A 19,568-nucleotide genomic window follows, 5' to 3' on the forward strand; every position below is an offset into this window, starting at 1 on the left:
CGGCCTGGCCAACATGGTAAAACCCCATCTCTATAAAAATACAAAAATAAGCTGGGCATGATGGTGGGTGTCTGTAATCCCAGCTACTCGGGAGGCTGAGGTAGGAAAATCACATGAACCCAGGAGGTGGGGGTTGCAGTGAGCTGAGATCGCGCCATTGCACTCCAACCTAGGTGACGGAGCGAGACTCCATCTCAACAACAACAAAATAAAAGAGCTCTGGAGATGGATGGTAGTGACAGCTGCACAATATGAATGTATTTCATACTACTTTAAAATGGTTAAGATAATAAATTTGATGTTATATGCATTTTACTATGATTTTTAAAATCAGACAAAATACAGGTCCAGTAAGGTGAATTTAAAGATTTTTTTTTTTTTTTGGAAACACAGTCTTGCTCTGTCACCCAGGCTAGAGTGCAGTGGTACAATTTTGACTTACTGCAACCTCCGCCTCCTGGGTTCAAGAGATTCTCCCACCTCAGCCTCCTGAATAGCTGGGACTACAGGTGCGTACTACCACACCCGGCTAATTTTTGTATTTTTAGTAGAGACAGGGGTTTCACCATGTTGTCCAGGCTGGTCTTGAACTTCTGGCCTCAAGTGATCCATCTGCCTTGGCCTCCCAAAGTGCTAGGAGTACAGGCATGAGCCACCACGTCCAGTCTGAATTTAAAAATTTTGTCCTCAATACATGTACATTTTGCCAGGTTAGTTGAATTTAAATTGCACTGAAAAAAAATTTTTTTTTAATTATCAATGATCTAAGTATCTACTTCAAGAAGTTAGAGGAAGACAAAACTGTCCTGTTACAGGTCTTGAGGCTACAAGAATGATGAGGGATCAAGGATAAGAGTACTCTTCACAGTGCTTTGGAAGAGCTAAGTGTCTTCTGTCTGGAACCAGCAAAGAATGTAAGATAAAACGTAAATACTAACTCCAGGCATCACCACCTCTGAAAACCACACATGATGTGTCTGGACGAGGCACTCTGACTCCCAAGCCCTGCAAGCCTCCAGGCCTGCCTGTGCCTCAACACAGTCTGGCACAGGGCATGGGACCACCTGCAGCTACTCACCAGTGTTGCGGATGATGTAATCCAGCACCACCAACCGCTCAAACTGCAGCAGTAGTTGCCGGTTAGTGTTCTCAGGAAGAGGTTCTGCTTCAAAACGCCGCAGCCAATAGTCTGCATCTTTGTAGCCTTCAACAAAGAGCTGGAATGAACCAACCTGGAACCAAGAGGAAGGAACAAAGGTTTTTCCCTACTGCCCAAGTCCAAAGACCTTTGGCGTATGCCAGATACCCATTAAGGCCCTATGGAGTTTGTATCAGAGAAGGGAAACTTTTCAAGATCTTTACATCCTCATTTCTTACAAGTATAGGAGAAAAGAGATGTAACAGTGATCATCCATCCAAATTAAAGAACCTATCCAAATGAATCAGAGGAGTAAACTGAAAAGTTAGGTCTCAACTTTTTAAACTTTAGCCACTTGACAGAAATGAGGAAGACAGGATCCTCAGGGCAGGTTATTCACGTGCCCATATTTGAGTTGTAGGCACCTTGCTTCACCACTTGGATGACTATGTCACTATAAATCATGACCCTTGATAAGCCACAGAAGTGCGTCTATACCTTCGGTGGTAGCCCGATGCGGTTAAACCGCTGTCCCACTTTTGGCACTTTCTCTAGCGCAAGCCGCTTGCCCCTGGACTTCACTCGGTCAATGGCACTATAGTTGAAGGTCTCACTGGCCAGATATACTACCTACAGTGAAAACAGGAGAGATACTAAGGTTAGAGTCAAGTTTAAGGAACCAGAACACTATGGCAGAGAATAAATAGCTTGATGTTCACAAATACTATTCCTCTTCCAGGGCACAGAAAGAATACATTTCTCAGCCTTCCCAGCAACTAGGAGAGGGAAGATAACTACTTTGAGCCAATGAAATAATGACAAAATTATGTATGTACAACACTTCCACTGCTGGCAACTAAAATCTCCCACAATCCTTAATTCACATTCCCCAGTCTGTAAAGCTAGGAAAGAAGGGCTGGGAAATCGCAGAGCCATACCATGGAAGAACCTCGGATACCTTGTTACTATATGAGTGATGTGGTATCTAGGAGAGCTGCCTATCTGGCGTGAGTCTGAGATGTAATCAAGAAATACACTCCTGGCCAGGGATGATGGCTCATGCCTGTAATCCCAACACTCTGGGAGGTCGAGGAAGGTGGATCACTTGAGGTCAGGAGTTCGAGACCAGCCTGGCCAACATGATGAAACCTCAGTCTCTACTAAAAACACAAAGAAAAAAATTAGCCAGGCATGGTGGTGCATGTCTGTAATCCTAGCTACCTGGGAGGCTGAGGTGGGAGGATGGCTTGAACATCAGAAGCAGAGGTTGCAGTGAGCCAAGATCACGCCACTGCACATTCTATCCTGGGTTGCAGAGGGAGACTCTGTCCCCACCCCCCCAAAAAAAAAAAAAAAGAAAAAAAAGAAATACAATCCAATTGTATTAAACTACTGAGATTTAGGGGTTGTTACAGCAGCTAGTATGAAGTACAAGGATTAACACTGTCATCTCCTGGGTTAGATTAGGCCAAATGCCCATTTTATTTCCAGATACAAACAAGTTGCAATTTACTCTATACCCCCTTATTTCCTTTTGAATGTTTTTTTTTTTTTTTTTTTTTTTGAGACAGAGTCTCACTCTGTTGCCCAGGCTGGAGTGCAGTGGCACAGTCTTGGGTCACTGCAACCTCCACATCCCAGGTTCAAGGGATTCTCAAGCCTCAGCCTCCCAAATAGCTGGGATTACAGGTGTGTGCCACCACTCCTGACTAATGTTTGTATTTTCAGTAGAGAGAGAGTTTCACCATGTTGGCCAGGCTGGTCTTGAACTCCTGACCTCAGGTGATCCTCCCACCTCGGCCTCCCAAAGTGCTGGGATTACAGGCATGAGCCACTGTGCCCTGGACCTTCTGAATTTTTTTACTTTGTGAAATTATTCATATTCAAGAGATAAACATTAAAATTGGTTTTCATTTTAATTAACTGCTATTTTTATGTATAGGCTATATCTGGAATATTACACAAGAAATACTGTAATCCTGGCTGCCTCTGAGGAAGGAAACTGAATGGCCAGGAGATAGGGGTAGCAGGGAGTCTGAATTACTTTCTCTGTTTACCCTATGTGCCTTCTGATTTTTGTACTAGATGCATGCATTGCCTACTCTAAAAAAATTTTTTAACAGGTCATCAATATTATACTTGATTTAAGTAAAACTGCAGAGACATCACTGTAATCCACATATGCATCTATTGTCACACTTATCATATCACATTGTCTTGTAATTATTCATTTGTATATCTAACTTCTCCCTTAAAACTAATGAGATTTGAGGAAGCAGGGAACATCTTATTTATATTAGCATCCACAGTACCTAACACAGTAGTTGGCACATGCTCATTAAATATTTATTAAGTGAATGAATGAATGAGTTACAAGCTTCTTCCAGAGACAGCAACAAGTGAGTTTTAGCATATAAATACCTAAAATAAAACTTATAAGAAAGCTATTTTCCTAAGCCTTGTAAAAGTTATTACAAATAACTATTTTTTTCCCATGAACCTGAGAGGCAAAATAACTGCCTCTCATCTATCACTCCATCCTACCATCTAGTATTAATAGAGTACCTAAAATGGATGTGCATGGTACTGTAGTAGGCACTTCCTGCCTTACAAATCAGAAAACTCAGGCATAGGAATAAAGAAAAAGGAACTTTTCTAAGGCTACCTTGCCAGTGTCCACAGTGAAACTTCTGGCTCTCTCAAGCCATAAATCCCCTTTTGCCCCCATCATATTTATTTTCTATCATTCTTCCTAATAAACCACTTTTTCCCCATGACTATGAAACTGTTATAACCTGAAACCTCATAGAAGCAGAGAGCAGAGACAGCCAGTGAGTGAGAATTACAGCCTTACCATTTGAAGTTCCAATGCAATGTGAGCCCTGTTTCTATAATGACAGATGCTCTGATCAACTGGATAGAGTCCTATCACAAGAGTTGGGGAGACAGGAAGGGGAGTCCTCTTACTATTCTCTAGCAGCTATATGTTAAGATTCCAAAGTTCTGTCTCATCTCAGTCTCACAGAAGACAAGTATTTTTTTTTTTTTTTGAGATGGAGTCTTGCTCTGTTGCCCAGGATAGAGTGTGGTGGCACAATCTCAGCTCACTGCAACCTCTGCCTCCCAGGGTCAAGCGATTCTCCCACCTCAGCCTCCCAAGTAGCTGGGATTACAGGCACACACCACCATGCCCAGCTAATTTTTGTATTTTTACTAGAGACAGGTTTTCACCATGTTGGCCAGGCTGGTCTTGAACTCCTGACCTCAGGTGATCTACCCACTTCAGCCTCCCAAAGTGCTGGGATTACAGCGTGAGCCACTGAGCCCAGCCAAGACAAGTATTTTTGTTGTTGCTGACTTTCTGATGCAAAAGATCCTCAGGCCTCATGAAGGTTCTCTAACAGGGAAAGAGGAAGACCAGAGATAGGGAAAAAAGGGATTGTGGGGGTGACACTAAGGATTAGAATAGCTCGTAAAAATATCACAGGCTAACATATGGAGGGTTTACGTTGTGCCTGACTTGCCCAAGTGTTACACAAATCAAAAACTGCAGAGCAAGAATTCAAACTCAAGTGCTCCAGAAGCACCAACAGAGCAGGCAGGCATAGGGCCAGGCATGGTCTGCTATTTGCCTAGTAAAGGAAGAAAACTACAGAGTGATGAGCAAGGAGAATTTAAAAGTTTCTAGAGTCTAAGAGGAGCCTAGTAGAAGCATTTCAGGTTAGGAGACTTAAGAGCATTAATTATCATACAAGATGTTCAAAGCATCTTGTAAAACTATTTGCACAGAGAGGGAAAAGTAAGGCATAAAGAGAAAGAATGAGCTGCACAAAGCCAGGCAGTGAATTAGATGTGAAATAGGAACTACAAGCCTGGTCAAACATTTTCTCTCTAGACCTGAAGTTGGTAGAACTTTGGTATTGGTTCTCATGATTTGATACTCATTTACTGACTCAGCTGGTACTTCATGAATGCTTACTAGAAATATAGTATTTTGCTAGGTGCTAAGAATGAGAGAGGAAAACTTGAGAAGTAGTCTCTGACTTCCATAACTTACAAACTAGTTGACTAATTGTTCGGAGTTTAGTAGCAAAAAAGCAGACATGGTTAAATATCCACGATAGTCATATTTTCCTCTCAGATGGAAGGGAAGTTTCTATCTGCTGATCAATCTCTTTGCTCAGAGAGTCTGCTATCTAAACCTGTGAAGAAATCTTCAAGGCTGGGCGTGGTGGCTCACACTTGTAATCCCAGCACTTTGGGAGGCCAAGGCAGGAGGATCGCTTGAGCCCAGGAGTTCAAGACCAGCCTGAGCAAAACAGGGAGACCTTGTTTCTAGAAAAAATTAAAAAAAAAAAAAAAAAAAATTGGCCAAGCTTGGTGGCACATGCCCGTAATCCTAACCTGAGAGGCTGAGGTGGGAGGACTGCTTGAGCCTGGGAGGTCAAGGCTGCAGTGAGCTGTGATCGTGCCACTGTACCCCAGCCTGGGCAACAGAGCAAGACCCTATCTCTAAAAACAAGAAAGAAAAGAAAACTTTAAGCAAGGGGATTTTAATCTAGAGGCATGCTCCCTGGGGGGGTGGTCAACGGATAGACTGCAACATTTATGAACCATCGCCCTAAAATTATACCCAAAACTGTAATTGCAAATATATGTACTTTTTCTGGAAAGGGGGTCTATAGGTTTCATCAGATTCTCAGAGAGTTATTTAATAAATAACTAAATAAATTTGGTTTTAGTTATTTAGTAAATAACTAAATAAACTAGCATAGACTAGTTAAGACTAAGCACAGAGCCAGGATGGTTTGGATGACTCAGCAGCCTCAGGGTATCAGATGAGAGTTCCACCTAAGTTGTTACTAAACCCCAGGTAGCTACGTGCTCAGTGAATGATGTGTACGGACATGTTCATATGCTGACCAGTAGATTCCTTTCCCTCATAACCCTTGGTGAGTTTCATGGAACACCTTGTAGTGCTTAGCCTGGTATCAGTAAACTCCCTGAAATTGTATGGAATTAATTCTGTATTCAAGCATATTGGTGGGGGCTGGGGGGGAACCTCAATTATGTCTATAACGCATACAAAATGTGTACGAATCCATTCTGACTGTAAGTCTGCCTGAATCTGGCATCCTTATTTTGATATGTTCAGACAAGTCCCCAAATTCCACAGCATAAAGATAAATGAGAAAAATTCCATGTCAGTTCCCCGTAGGGTTCAGGCCAGACCATTTCTCTAACCCTCAGCCTGTCCTAAAGTCTTCTTTGTCAGACCCTCCAGAAGTGCTTAGCTGTCATTAGCCAGTCCTAGATCATTAGCCAGTCCTAGACTGTATCAAAATGCTGGGATAGCTCAGAAGTCTGAGTAAGCCACCAAGTCACTAGGTTTCTAACTAGCTTGGAGTTAGCTGGGATTCAAAGACCAAGGGAGCCATAAACATGCAGTAGAAGCTTTTGAATTTCCTAAAATTGTATGCAAAAATTGTGTGTGCATCCTTCAGAAGATAGCCTTCATCAGATGATCAAATCATGAGCCTAATCCTGCCAACCTCCCGAAAAAAGATCGAGAACCCAGACTTAGGGTATACAAATGGCCCCACTGGACCCAAGGTCCCACTAACATGTAGTGGGGCTTAGGCCCCAGGAAACTGTGGCCAGGCAGTAAGGTCTCCTGGAGATTGGTCACTGACCTTTGTACGGGGAACAATGTTGAGTTCCAGTTTTTGGTCCACCAGGCTGGCCCCTGCCTCTGAGAGATAGCCCTGGTTGAGGACAAGGCAGTCACGGCCAAAGCAGCAGGGACAGCACAGCTTCTGCAGCCACTTGGTCCACTTAGGATTAAGATGCCCATAGGGCTCTTCATTCTTGGGTTTGAAGACAGCAATGATCCTCTACAAAGACGAAAGAAAAAGAGGATGTTAAATCCGAGTTGACTGAAATAGCCCACAGACCAAGTCAGCAGGAATCTAGAAAGAAATGAGAGGGCATAGGTGGACAATTCCTACTTACAGTCAGACTCAGGTTTCTCCCAGTTGGTAAAGGGAAGACAACAGCTCGTGTGTGCAGCTCAGAGACCCACTGCTAGAAAGGGTTGCAGCCAAAGAACATATTAAGTCTTCTCTTTCTTCCCTGCTCCTTTATCCCTCTTCCCCATCTCTTTTCCCTCATATAAGTACCTACCTCTAACTTGGTGCTTCAAACAAACAAGGTAAATGGATTGCTACATTTCTAGGAGCAACATACAGAAGCAGGCCAGGTACAGGGGCTCATGCCTGTAATTCCAGCACTTTGGGAGGCCAAGGCGGGCAGATCACTTGAGGCCAGGAGTTTGAGACCAGCCCGGCCAACATGGTGAAACCCTGTCTCTACTAAAAATACAAAAAGTAGCTGGGCGCAGTGATGCACATCTGTAATTCCAGCTACTTGGGAGGCTGAGGCATGAGAATCACTTGAACCCATTGGGGGGAGGTTGAAGTGAGTCAAGATTGCCCCCCCTGCACTTCTCACCCTGGGTGACCAAGTGAGACCCTGTCTCACAAAAAAAACAAAACAAAACAAAAGTACAGAAGCCAATTCAGTGGTAGATCTTGAGTCACTGGCAGCATCTAATGCCAATATGATACTGCTTCCTGCCCTCCGGAAAGATATCATATCCTAATGCACAAGGGCTCTAAAGTAATCTCCAAAAAAATGAGGAATTAACTGATCACAGATCATATGTTATCTTTTTTTGCATGCGCCCCTGCCCTATTTATCCTACAGGATGTTTGTGTATGTGGTATGCCAGAAATTTAACACCATAAACTCTAATTTCCGAAGTTACACATATGCACTGTTGTTCTGCATCAATTACAGAAAAAGAAAAACTTTTTTAAAAACTTTACCAACTGGAAGGAAGCAAAGAAGGTATTATGGGCCAGGCATGGTGGCTCACACTTGTAATCCCAGCACTTTGGGAGGCCAAGGTGGGTGGATAACCTGAGGTCAGGAGTTCAAGACCAGCCTGGCCAACATGGTGAAACCCTGTCTCTACTAAAAATACAAAAATTTGCTGAGTGTGGTGGCATGCACCTGTAATCCCAGCTACCCGGGAAGCTGAGGCAGGAGAATCACTTGAACCCAGGAGGCGGAGGTTGTAGTGAGCCAAGATCATGCCACTGCACTCCAGCCTGGGCGATAAGATCGAGACTCTGTCTCAAAAAATAAACAAAGCTATTATGGAATGAGGTTAAGGAAATTCCTTCATCAATGATGAAGAGATTTCCTCTCACAGCCTTATTATCCAAAGAGAAAAATTACAGCAGGAAAAAAGACTCTGGTACTTGGTTAGAATGAAGCTCTCTTAAGTAATTCTGATAGGCAAGAAACCAGGACATGAGATGCCACACAGATTAAATCCATTTTCTGTAGCAGACAGTAACTTAATCTTCTAAGGTCCTTGGAAATATAGGATGCCTAGAAACTACGGCCCTCCCTCCTGAATGTTTTCTTCAAAAGGCCAGTCAGCCCTCTGAGGTTGTTTTACATTCATCTCATTCCCTCCAGTCCCCAAACTGGTAATTCAAGGGAAGAAAGCAAATATGCGGCCGGGTGTGGTGGCTCACACCTGTAATCCTAGCACTTTGGGAGGCTGAGGCAGGCGGATCACCTGAGGTCGGGAGTTCAAGACCAGCCTAACCAACATGGAGAAATCCCGTCTCTACTAAAAATACAAAATTAGCTGGTCATGGTGGCACATGCCTGTAGTCCTAGCTAGTCGGGAGGCTGAGGCAGGAGAATCCCTTGAACCCAGGAGGCGGAGGTTGCAGTGAGCCGAGATCACGCCATTGCACTCCAGCCTGGGCAATAAGAGCGAGACTCTGTCTCAAAAAAAAAAAAAAAAAAAAAAAGCAAACATGCTATCCAAGTGATTCATCCTCATATCATAAGACTCTCCTTGTCCCCTCCACCCCACAGCCTACTCAAGCTAGTCTGGGTCATAAGACATTTTCCTGTGGGTGTCACTTCCTGAATGGCAGGTCACAGCAGACAATATGCACCCATCCGCTTTCACCAACTCAGTACTCATATTAGGAATTGGCTAGGTCCATGTTGCTAACAATAACCGGTCAATCTTGAAGCCAGCTCCTTTAAAAATGCCTTCCAAGGATTTGAGAGGACAAGAAAAATACAGAACTCCTCCTTCTCCCTCCAAACAGAATCGATTTGTTCTTAAAGACAAACTAACTTGTTTACTGGCAAATGCAAAATGCATATATTCACATCACAAATCTTCAGAATTACTTTCTTATCCAAAGCAGTTAGCTAAAGGCCTCAGCAGTCTTCTCTGTCTCTGTTCCCCTGGAACCCCAGCCTCTGAATAACAAAGCAGCAGTAGCAACAGGCTCACAACTCAGAAAATGACTGATGAGTTCACTGTAACCCTCCAGAACCTAGACAGGGAAACCAAAAGGCAACTTGAAGCATGTCCCAGAACCCAACAGTCAGTTCAACTGAGGCACATTACGGAGTTCAGGAAGCTGGTCCCCAATGACAGGGAGACCAAGACACTCCTACTATTACTGGAGGCTGAAAAATACCAGGGCTGAGGCCAACTGGTAAATACTTCTACTTAAAGAAAGAAAAGGTTGAGCATGGTGGCTCATGCCTATAAGCCCAGCACTTTCAGAGGATGAGGCAGGATTGCCTGAGGCCTGGAGTTTGAGACCAGCTTGGGCAACACAAGACTCTGTCACTAATTTTTAAAAATTAGCCAGGAATCATGCCTGGAGTTGGTTGGGAGGCCAAGGCGGGCGGATCACCTGAGGTCAGAAGTTCAAGACCAGCCTGACCAACGTGAAGAAACTCCATCTCTACTAAAAATACAAAATTAGCTGGGCATGGTGGCCCATGCCTGTAATCCCAGCTACTTGGGAGGCTGAGTCAGGAGAATCGCTTGAACCTGGGAGGTGGAGGTCGCAGTGAGCCGAGATCACGCCATTGCACTCCAGCCTGGGCAATGAGTGAAATACCGTCTCAAAAAAAAAAAAAAAAAAAATTAGCCAAGTGTAGTGGTATGCACCTGTAGTCCCAGCTACTCGGCGGGGAGAATCCCTTAAGCCTAGGAGATCAAGGCTGCAGTGAACTAGGAGCATGCCACTGCACTCTAGCCTGGGTGACAGAGCAAGACCCCATCTCTAAAAAAGAAAAATTAAAAAACAACAAAAAAAAAGAAAGCAGAATTTGAAGGCCAAGATTGCAGTCAAGTCTCATTTAAAGACTGACCTCTCAAACATCTCGATTTCCTTCCACCATAAGGAGAATAAGAAGCATTTCAATGACTCCGAAAGCATGAGTAATTATGGTTACGTCAGTAGTACAGGGGTTTCATTAAAGAATACTGCCTAGACTAGATCAATGAGAGAATGTTAGAGTATGAAGGACGGAGGAACAAAAGGGCATTCAGACAGAAGGGGAGACAAGTGCCTTTCAAGACTAAGTGTAGGCCTCAGTTCAATTCAATTCTCTTAGCATTTGCTCAGGACCTAGCCTGTGCAGAACGATGTGCAAGCATTCCACAGGCATTTGGTGGCTTTCCTAGACAGAGAGGTAAAATAGCCTCTGGCCTAATTTCCAATGTTCACTTCATAAAATCAACTATGCTCCCGAATAATCAAGAATACTCTCCTCATTTGTCCTCCTCACAGAGAACAAACTCTAAAACACTCAAATTGGAAAGACACCCACCAGCATTTAGCTGGAAAAGAAAACAACTACTGCCTGATTTTTCCTCACTATCCACTCTCTTCTTTAATAGATTTTCAATTCCTTTATTATATCTAGGAGAGAGCGTCAGTTTGATGCCAATATTACAAAAACGACTTTTCTTAACACCCATTTACTAATCTCCCCTCTTTAACAAAGGAGGGGTGAGGTACAGAGAGCTTAAGCAGTAGCAGTTCATGAAGTTGGGAATAAAAACCAAATCACACAAGAAAGCAAGAGGCCATGCACCAGCTGGTGTCAGAATCCACAACCAACTACTGGAACCTCAGCCCAGTGCAGTGGCTCACACTTATTATCCCAGCACTTGGGAGGCCAAGACAGGTGGATCATTTGAGATCAGGAGTTCAAGACCAGCCTGGCCAACATGGTGAAACCCCGTCTCTACAAAAAAATGAAAAAAATTAGCCAGGCATGGTGGCATGTGCCTGTAGTATCAGCTACTCAGGAGGCTGAGGCGGGAGAATTGCTTGAACCCGGGAGGTGGAAGTTGCGGTGAGCCGAGATCACGCCACTGCACTCCAGCCTGGGCAACAGAGCTAGACCCCCTCTCAAAACAAGCTAACAACAACAAAAAAAAATTACTGGAACCTGGAACCGAGGGGGGTCCTATATCTAACCAGCAGTGGCAAGAAGGAGGGCGTCATGCTATGCTAAAAGAGGCCCTTTCTCCCAGAACCTAAAATGTAAGACAGTTCAAGCATATCATTCATATCACACAGTGAAATATACAGAAATGACCTTTCATAAAAGTCTTCTTTTAAAGTTTGGTAAACATAAAGTGGACAGTTCTCAAACTTTTTGGTCTCAAGACCCCTTTAAACTCTTAAAAATTAGGCTGGGTACGGTGGCTTATGCCTGTAATCCCAGTACTTTCGGAGGCCAAGGCGGGTGGATCACCTGAGATCAGGAGTTTAAGATCAGCCTGGCCAACATGGTGAAATCTTGTCTCTGCTAAAAATACAAAAATTAGCTGGGCATGCTGGTGGGCACGCCTGTAATCCCAACTACTCAGGAGGCTGAAGCAGGAGAACTGCTTGAACCCAGGAGGCAGAGGTTGCAGTGAGTCGAGATCATGCCACTGCACTCTAGCCTGAGTGACAGAGTGAGACTCCATCTCAAAAAAAAAAAAAAATTATTAAGGATTCCAAAAAGCATTTGTTAATGTGGGTAAAGGCTATATTTGCCTTCAAAATTAAAACAAGTGCTTCAATTTTGAACAAACTATACTTAATAATTAAGTATTCATTTTAACTATACTTAATAAATACTAATCTATAAATTTATTTTATTTGTATTATTATAAAATTATATTTATTCTATTAATACTAATTCATTAATAATAATACAAATAAACCCATTGCATGTTAACATAAATGACATATTTTTATTTTAAAAAACTATATTTTCAAAAGATATTTTAGTGAGAAGACTGGCACTATTTTACATTTTTGCAAATCTCTCTAATGTCTTAATTGAAGAAAACTGTATTCTCATATCTTAGTATTCAATCTGTTTCAACATCACACATCATGTAGTCTCTGGAAATCTCCACTCTCCACTCATAAGTAAGTGAGAATGAAAAAGGCAAATAAAGTCTTAGAATTATGATGAAAATAATTTTGACCTGTGAACCCCCAAAAAGGAACTCCCAGAGGTCAAGGTCCCTGGGCCACACTCTAAGAACCACTGTATTCTGTGGTATAGATTGGAGGAAAATAGCAGTCCTTGATTTAGTTATTTAGGTAGAGAAGCCTTATTTACAAGTTCATTCTTACAAAAGGAAGGGAAGGGCTTGTCCAAATACATAAAACCATCCAGGCACAGTGGCTCACACCTGTAACCCCAACACTGGGAGGCCGAGGCTGCAATGAGCCAAGGTTGTGCCACTGCACTCCAGCCTGGGCGACAGGGTGAGACACTGTCTCAAATATATATATAAAATAAAATATAATAAAATTATTTTACTAAAACGTTGAGGCAGTCAAGTTTGTATGTCATACATGTAGGTCTTGAGATTTTAAGCATCATCTACCAACTCTTATAGCCTTATTCAATGCCATGTACCCAAGAAACCCTAATTCAGCAGTTAATAGGAATGTTTTTAAAAACAAAACCCAAAACACTCTGATTGAGCTGCCCCCACTAAGTGCCAGGAACTACATCAGGGGCTTTCGTGTGTGATATGTCATTTAATCCTCTTAACCTAGTGAGTCACATGCTGTCCTATGATTCTTGGCAATGTGAACATCTAGTATTACTCCACGCAAAAGAGAAAAAGCTCAAAAAATCCTTTTGCAGTTGAGTGAGCATGAGACCTGAAGCACAAGGAGGTAAGTGAGGAGGAGTAATGTGTGTACTCTCCCCATGACTTCTAGCATTTTCCATCTGTTCCTGGACCCCACTGAGACAAAAATCATCCAAAATTGAGAAATGGGACCAAGGCTATTATCTTCAAGAATCTTTCAGACTGTCTAAGATCCAAAAGTGGCTGTCGCAGAAAGTGCTGGTTCTCCCAATCTCTGTTCCCCCTTGTTCCCTGGACACAGACCCATGATTTGTACCTGAGCAAACAAACAAACAAACAAACAAAAAACGGCTATAGTTTCCAGCCACTACTACAGCTAAGTTTTAGACAATGGGATATAAGTAGAAGAGTCTCCTACAACTTCTACGAAGTGCCTTAAAGGATGGGGGCATATTAACCCTTTCCCTTTCCTTCTTCCAACTGGCTGAAAAGCAGACAAGATGTTTGCAGCTTGAGCGGCCATCTTGGACCACGGAGTAGAAGCCACATTCTAAGGATGGCTGATCAGCTGGCAGGAAGAACCCTATGTCCCCAGTAAAGTGAAATGTCATGCCAGCCCTGAGCATGCCTGAGCAGCTAGCCTATAGACTTCTTTTACATGAGGCGTAAATGAACCTTTCTTCAAATCATCATTATTTTAAAATCTCTGTCACATATAGCCAAATTCAATACTAACCAATACAGTAGCTGAGAAGAGAATTTAGAAATTTTGTTGGCCGGGCGCAGTGGCTCAAGCCTGTAATCCCAGCACTTTGGGAGTCCGAGACGGGCGGATCACGAGGTCAGGAGATCAAGACCATCCTGACTAACACGGTGAAACCCCGTCTCTACTAAAAAATACAAAAAACTAGCCAGGCGAGGTGGCGGGCGCCTGTAGTCCCAGCTACTCGGGAGGCTGAGGCAGGAGAATGGCGGGAACCCAGGAGGCGGAGCTTGCAGTGAGCCGAGATCCCGCCACTGCACTCCAGCCTTGGAGACAGAGCGAGACTCCGTCTCAAAAAAAAAAAAAAAAAAAGAAATTTTGTTTTGTTTTGTTTTGTTTTGTTTTTGAGACAGAGTCTCTGTCGCCCGGGCTAGAGTGCAGTGGTGCGATCTCGGCTCACTGCAACCTCCACCTCCCAGGCTCAAGTAGTTCTCCTGCTTCAGCCTCCCGAGTAGATGGGATTACAAGTACCTGCCACAGTGCTCAGCTAATTTTTGTATTTTTAGTAGAGATAGGGGTTTCACTATGTTGACCAGGCTGGTCTTGAACTCCTGACCTCCAGTGATGCGCCTGCCTCGGCCTCCCAAAGTGTTGGGATTACAGGCGTGAGCCACCGCGCCTGGCCAGAATCTGAAAATTCTGATGACTGAGTCCGAGGGACCAAAGAATAGTGGTGAGAACATGAACTCCACAGCCAACCTGCCTGGGCCCAATCCTGCCTCTACCACTTACTATGTGTGAGACCTTGGAAAAATTAGTTATACCATGGGTCTGTGTCGTCACCTGTGGGGATAATAACAGTACCTACCTTCAAGGGTGGTTATAAAGATTAAGTGAGTTATTATTTGTAAAGCACTGAAAGGAATATAATGCTATGTAAGTATTTGTTTAATAAAGTAAATACATTTGGAGGAGAGCCAAAGATGACAATTCCAACTACAGTAAGTCTGTGGGCCAGTCTAACCCACCTCAAGCATTTAGAAAGTGCCCTTTGTTCTAAATCACATTTGCTTCACTGGAAGCAGTATGGGTACATCAAAAAGTTTTGTCAGGGCATCTGTGTTTTGACATCCCCTATAAGAAAGGATAGTGGCCAGGAAGTTTTAGAGACCAGAATCCCTAAATCACCAAGTAACATACCTATGGTATGTCCTCTGTGGCCTATGTACTGAGATGGTAGTACTTTACCTGCCAGGTAGATATAAGAGATCACATTACTTCCACCTGTTAAAGCACCAGCTCACTTCTCGGCTGACCTCACCCACTTCCAATGCAGCTGTAACAGTGTCATGAAAGAAAAACAAAAATATTCCTCCTTATCCTGTACCTATCAAAGATAATCTTAGCCCCTTCTTACATTTGCCAACAAACTAAAAATACCCTCTGCCCACAAAAAAAGGACAGGCATGGCGGGTCACACCTGTAATCCCAGCACTTTGGGAGGCTGAGGCAAGAGGATGGTTGCCTGAAGCCAGGAGTCTGAGAACAACCAGGGCAACATGGTGAGACTCTTGTCTCTACCAAAAATAATTTTTAGCCGGGTGTGGTGGTGCATGCCTGTAGTCCCAGCTACTCAGAAGCTGAGTGGGAGGACCTTGAGCCCGGATGCCAAGGCTGCAGTGAGCAATGAGACTGCACCACTGCACTCCAGCCTGGGTGTCAGAGTGAGACCTTTTCTTGAAAAAAAAAAGAAAGAAAGAAAGAAAGCATCTGGCACTCACATTTCTTTGCTTCTAGAAATGATGGTTCCCACTTGAGCTTGCAAGTTCTTTTATTTAAGAAACTAGGAGGCCGGGTGCGGTGGCACACCTGTAATCCCAGCACTTTGGGAGGCCGACGTGGGCAGATCACAAGGTCAAGAGATCGAGACCATCCTGGCCAACATGGTGAAACCTCGTCTTTACTAAAAATACAAAAATTAGCTGCGCATGGTGGCACACGCCTGTAGTCCCAGCCACTTAGGAGGCTGAAGCAGGACAATTGCTTGAACCCTGGAGGCAGAGGTTGCAGTGAGCCGAGATCGTGCCACTGCACTCCAGCCTGGCGACAGAGCAAGACTCCGTCTCAAAAAAAAAAAAAAAAGAAAAGAAAATTTGAAAGACTTATTACTCTCAAAGCTTTCCTCAACTCAGTTTATGTAAACTGTTTGTTCTCTAATTCTTGATTAATTCAGGGACAACTCAAACTCTGAGTGAATAACTAGATCATTCAATGAACCGAACCAAGAGCTACAAGTAACAGCCCATCCTGGCCACTAAGGACTCCTATCGAAACAGCACCCTGGCCATCTAAAGAGTTCACATAAGAGAGATGTCAGGGAAAACCTGAGACAACTTTGACACCCTTAATTTAAATAACAATACATCTTTCCAATGACCCATTCTAGCACATCTGAAAATTTCCCTGAAACTTCCCTGAAAACAGGGAAGACTTGATATTTCTTAAATTCTGCAGTTCTCAAAAGGATAAAGGTCACTTCTCAGATGCTCTGGTCACTCCATGCCCCATCCTATCACCATCTCCCTTTATATATAGGCAGGGGACAAAATAAAGGTCAGCAAACACTCTGCCTTAGCTGAAAAGCAGGCTATTGATAGCCTTGGGAGAGAAATGAAAGAAAAAGTAGCTGACGGCCCCATGTTTCTAAACTCCAAGTTCTATCTAAACTTTGGAGCCGCCAAAAAGGATCTGAACCCTTTCCCAGAAGTGAGCAACAACCAGGGCAGATGAAACTGGTGAGTCCGCCCACTCTTTCTTCAACGTCTGTTAATAAGAGCTGGGACGGTGGCAGGGACATCCCCCACAACACAGAAGGCTGGAACAGAATTCTCAGATCCCCTGATGGGTCACCCATCCTCCTCCGTGAACAGCGACACACTGGTTCGGTCGGTCCAAAAATAGAGAACAGGCCTAAAGCCCCAAATCTGTAAGTCAGCGGCCGAATAGCAGTCAGTAGTGTGAAGCTAAGTACCCTACTAGAAAGCAGTCTCTGTCCAGCGGCGGATTGCCCCACCACACTGCTGGGCCCCCGGCCCGTATCTGGTCAATTTCCTCTTTTCATTTTCCGCTCACTCCTCCCCCACCAAGTAGGTTCTGATTTATTTCTCCATTCCACAGAGCGTCCCCAGCTCCAGGCCTCAGTGGCATCCCTAAATCCTGCCAGGGGCTGGTACTGTGAAGTTTCTCCCTTCTCCCTCCGGCTGTGCGAAGCCTCAAACTCCCCAGGAGCGCCGCCGGTCTCCAGCCCGCGGCAGCGGAACCCACCCCGGCACTCACCCCCTGAGGGTCCTTGACGAAGTAGCTTCCGCTAGAGCCCTGGTAGATGCGCTCGGGAAAGATGCAGCGCTCGATGGCCAGCTCGGCCTGCCGCACCACCGCCTCGAACCGGGGATCCTCCGGGAACTCGTTCCGCTCGCGGTGGGCCTGAGCGGCGTGCGCTGCCGCCGCGGCCTGAGCGGCCAGAGCCTGGGCCTGCGCCGCCACGGTTTGGGTCTGGCCCTGGGCCGCCGCGCCCCGGGCCCGATCCAGCAGAGGCTGCCGCTCCCGGTCGTGGCCCGGCGAGCCCGGAGGAGAGGGGCCCGAGCCCGCCGCCGCCGCCGCCACTCGGACCGCGCCTCCGGGCACCTGCGGAAAGTGAGCACCCGAGCCCGACGGGAAGGTGTAGTCCGGGGGTTGGGCCCGCTCGGGGGACACTAGTGGGCTCGTCTCGTCCATCCCTCAGTCAGCCGGCTCCGGGACCCGGCGCGCTGCACACCACTGCGCTCGCGGCCGCGACCAATCCGCGACATCCCCTCAGCCCCGGCCGGCCAACCAGGTCGCGACGCTTCCTTGGCCCCGCCCCTAACCTGCCCTGTTTACTTGGCTACGAATAGGCGCGGCCCCTCGCGCGCGAACAGTAGCCAATCAGAACCTGCTCTACGCAATCGCTGCCTCCACATTTTTCTCCCCGTCACCTTCTGTGAAGACTGCGCATGCTCCAGGACCCAACCTTGGGTCAGACACTTCCTCTGCCCCTACTATCCCAGCGCCGCGCTTAGCTTCCAATTGGCTTACTGGATTTGGGCGCTTTCAAAACAGCAACCTTCCTGTCAGTCACTCATTGAGTGTCTACTCTGAACCGGTTGTGAGATTGGAGGAATCTCATCTATGTATCTTCATTCAGTCAGGCACTCATTCATTAATTGAGCACGTACTATATGTTCTAAGTGCTAGGGAGACAGCAGTGAAGCAAAGAAACAAAGCTGCTGCTCTACCTCGATGAAAGGTTTTTTATAGGGTTTTTTTTGTTTGTTTGTTTGTTTCCTGGGTTTTGTCTTGGGTTTTTTTTTTTTGAGACAGAGTGATCTGTCTCCAGAAAAAAAAAGACAGGGATCAGGTGATCTGCCCACTTCGACCTCCCAAAGTGCTGGGATTACAGGTGCGAGCCACTGCGCTTGGCCTGCAAGTAGGTTTTTAAAGGAAAAGAGGCAGTTCCTAACTTGTTTACCAAGAATTTACATTAAAATAACAAGTTATAGATTGGCTATACATTGTACTTTGTATCCCAAATTCTTATCTCAGTTGACCTAACATATTTCCAATGTAGATGTAACAGTGTCATGTTACACTTCAAGTTCACAGGAACTTGAAGGTAATGGGTGAAGTAGCTAGTCAGGATAAAATGTCTTAACAATTGCCTCCAGGTTTTCCTAGGAACCCCTTAAGATTTCTTTTTAAATTATTATTATTTTTTTAGAGATAGGTTATCTCTATGTTGCCCAGGCTAGTCTTGAACTCCTGGCCTCAGGTGATCCTCCTGCCTCAGTCTCCCAGAGTGCTGGGGGATTACAGGTGTGAACGACCCACAGTGCGGCCAAAAAATAAAAAATTTTTAAAAGAAAAAAACCCGCCAGGCACGATGGCTCACACCTGTAATCCCAGCACTTTGGGAGGCTGAGGCAGGCGGATCACTTGAGGTCGGGAGTTCAAGACCAACATGGAGAAACCCTGTCTCTACTAAAAATACAAAATTAGCCCAGCATGGTGGCGCATGACTGTAATCTCAGCTACTCGAGAGGCTGAGGCAGGAGAATCACTTGAACCCAGGAGGTGGAGGTTGCAGTGAGAAACTCTGTCGAGAGCGAGAGAGAGAGAGAGAGAGAGAGGGAGAAAGAAAGAAAGGGAGAGGGGGAGGGAGGGGGGAGGAAGAAAGAAAAGAAAGGAAAGAAACCATTGCCCCAAAGTGTGGGTGTGGAAGGCATGACTGAAGTCCCATACTCATGTCTTTGAGCCAATGAACTGTGCATACATCACACAAAGTTCAGACTGCTCTAAGCTATCTTTCCTTCTCAACCTTATAGGAGTTCAAGGTCAGCCTGGGCAACATAGCAAGACTCCATCTATTTTTTAAAAATTAATTTTTTAAGGAGTTCCTAGGAAAACCTGGGGGCAATTGTTAAGACATTTTGTTACTGACTCGCTGCCTCACCCATTATCTTAAAGTTCCTGTGAAGATACAAACTTGTGATACAAAGAATAATGCATAGCCAATTAATATCTTACACCGTGCCTGGCCCAGCTGCTCAATGCTTATTTGTTAATTGAAGAAAAACATGGTCGGTGAGCCTAAGAAGTTCTTACCACGAGGTAAGAGTCCACCACTTTTATTCACACTG

The 19,568-nt window shown here is 44.8% G+C and overlaps 1 protein-coding gene across 3 annotated transcripts in view; it reads right to left on the reverse strand.

Annotated features, from left to right (window-relative positions):
• PI4K2A (phosphatidylinositol 4-kinase type 2 alpha) overlaps positions 1–17,680 on the reverse strand; it is a 36,037-nt gene extending 18,357 nt beyond the window's left edge. For all 3 annotated transcript variants that reach the window (XM_003904081.3, XM_021943553.2, XM_009215102.1), the window contains exons 1-4: positions 17,191–17,680; positions 6,832–7,032; positions 1,637–1,768; positions 1,079–1,232 (exon numbers count right to left, since the gene is read on the reverse strand). In XM_003904081.3, the coding sequence (XP_003904130.1) occupies positions 1,079–1,232; positions 1,637–1,768; positions 6,832–7,032; positions 17,191–17,628 (925 nt within the window). In that variant the 5' untranslated portion in view covers positions 17,629–17,680. The remainder of the gene's footprint in view (positions 1–1,078; positions 1,233–1,636; positions 1,769–6,831; positions 7,033–17,190) is intronic.
• Between the last annotated feature and the right edge of the window lie 1,888 nt (positions 17,681–19,568).

The sequence above is a fragment of the Papio anubis genome, chromosome 11 (genome assembly GCF_008728515.1).
Source record: "Papio anubis isolate 15944 chromosome 11, Panubis1.0, whole genome shotgun sequence".
In the NCBI taxonomy this organism is placed as follows: domain Eukaryota; kingdom Metazoa; phylum Chordata; class Mammalia; order Primates; family Cercopithecidae; genus Papio; species Papio anubis.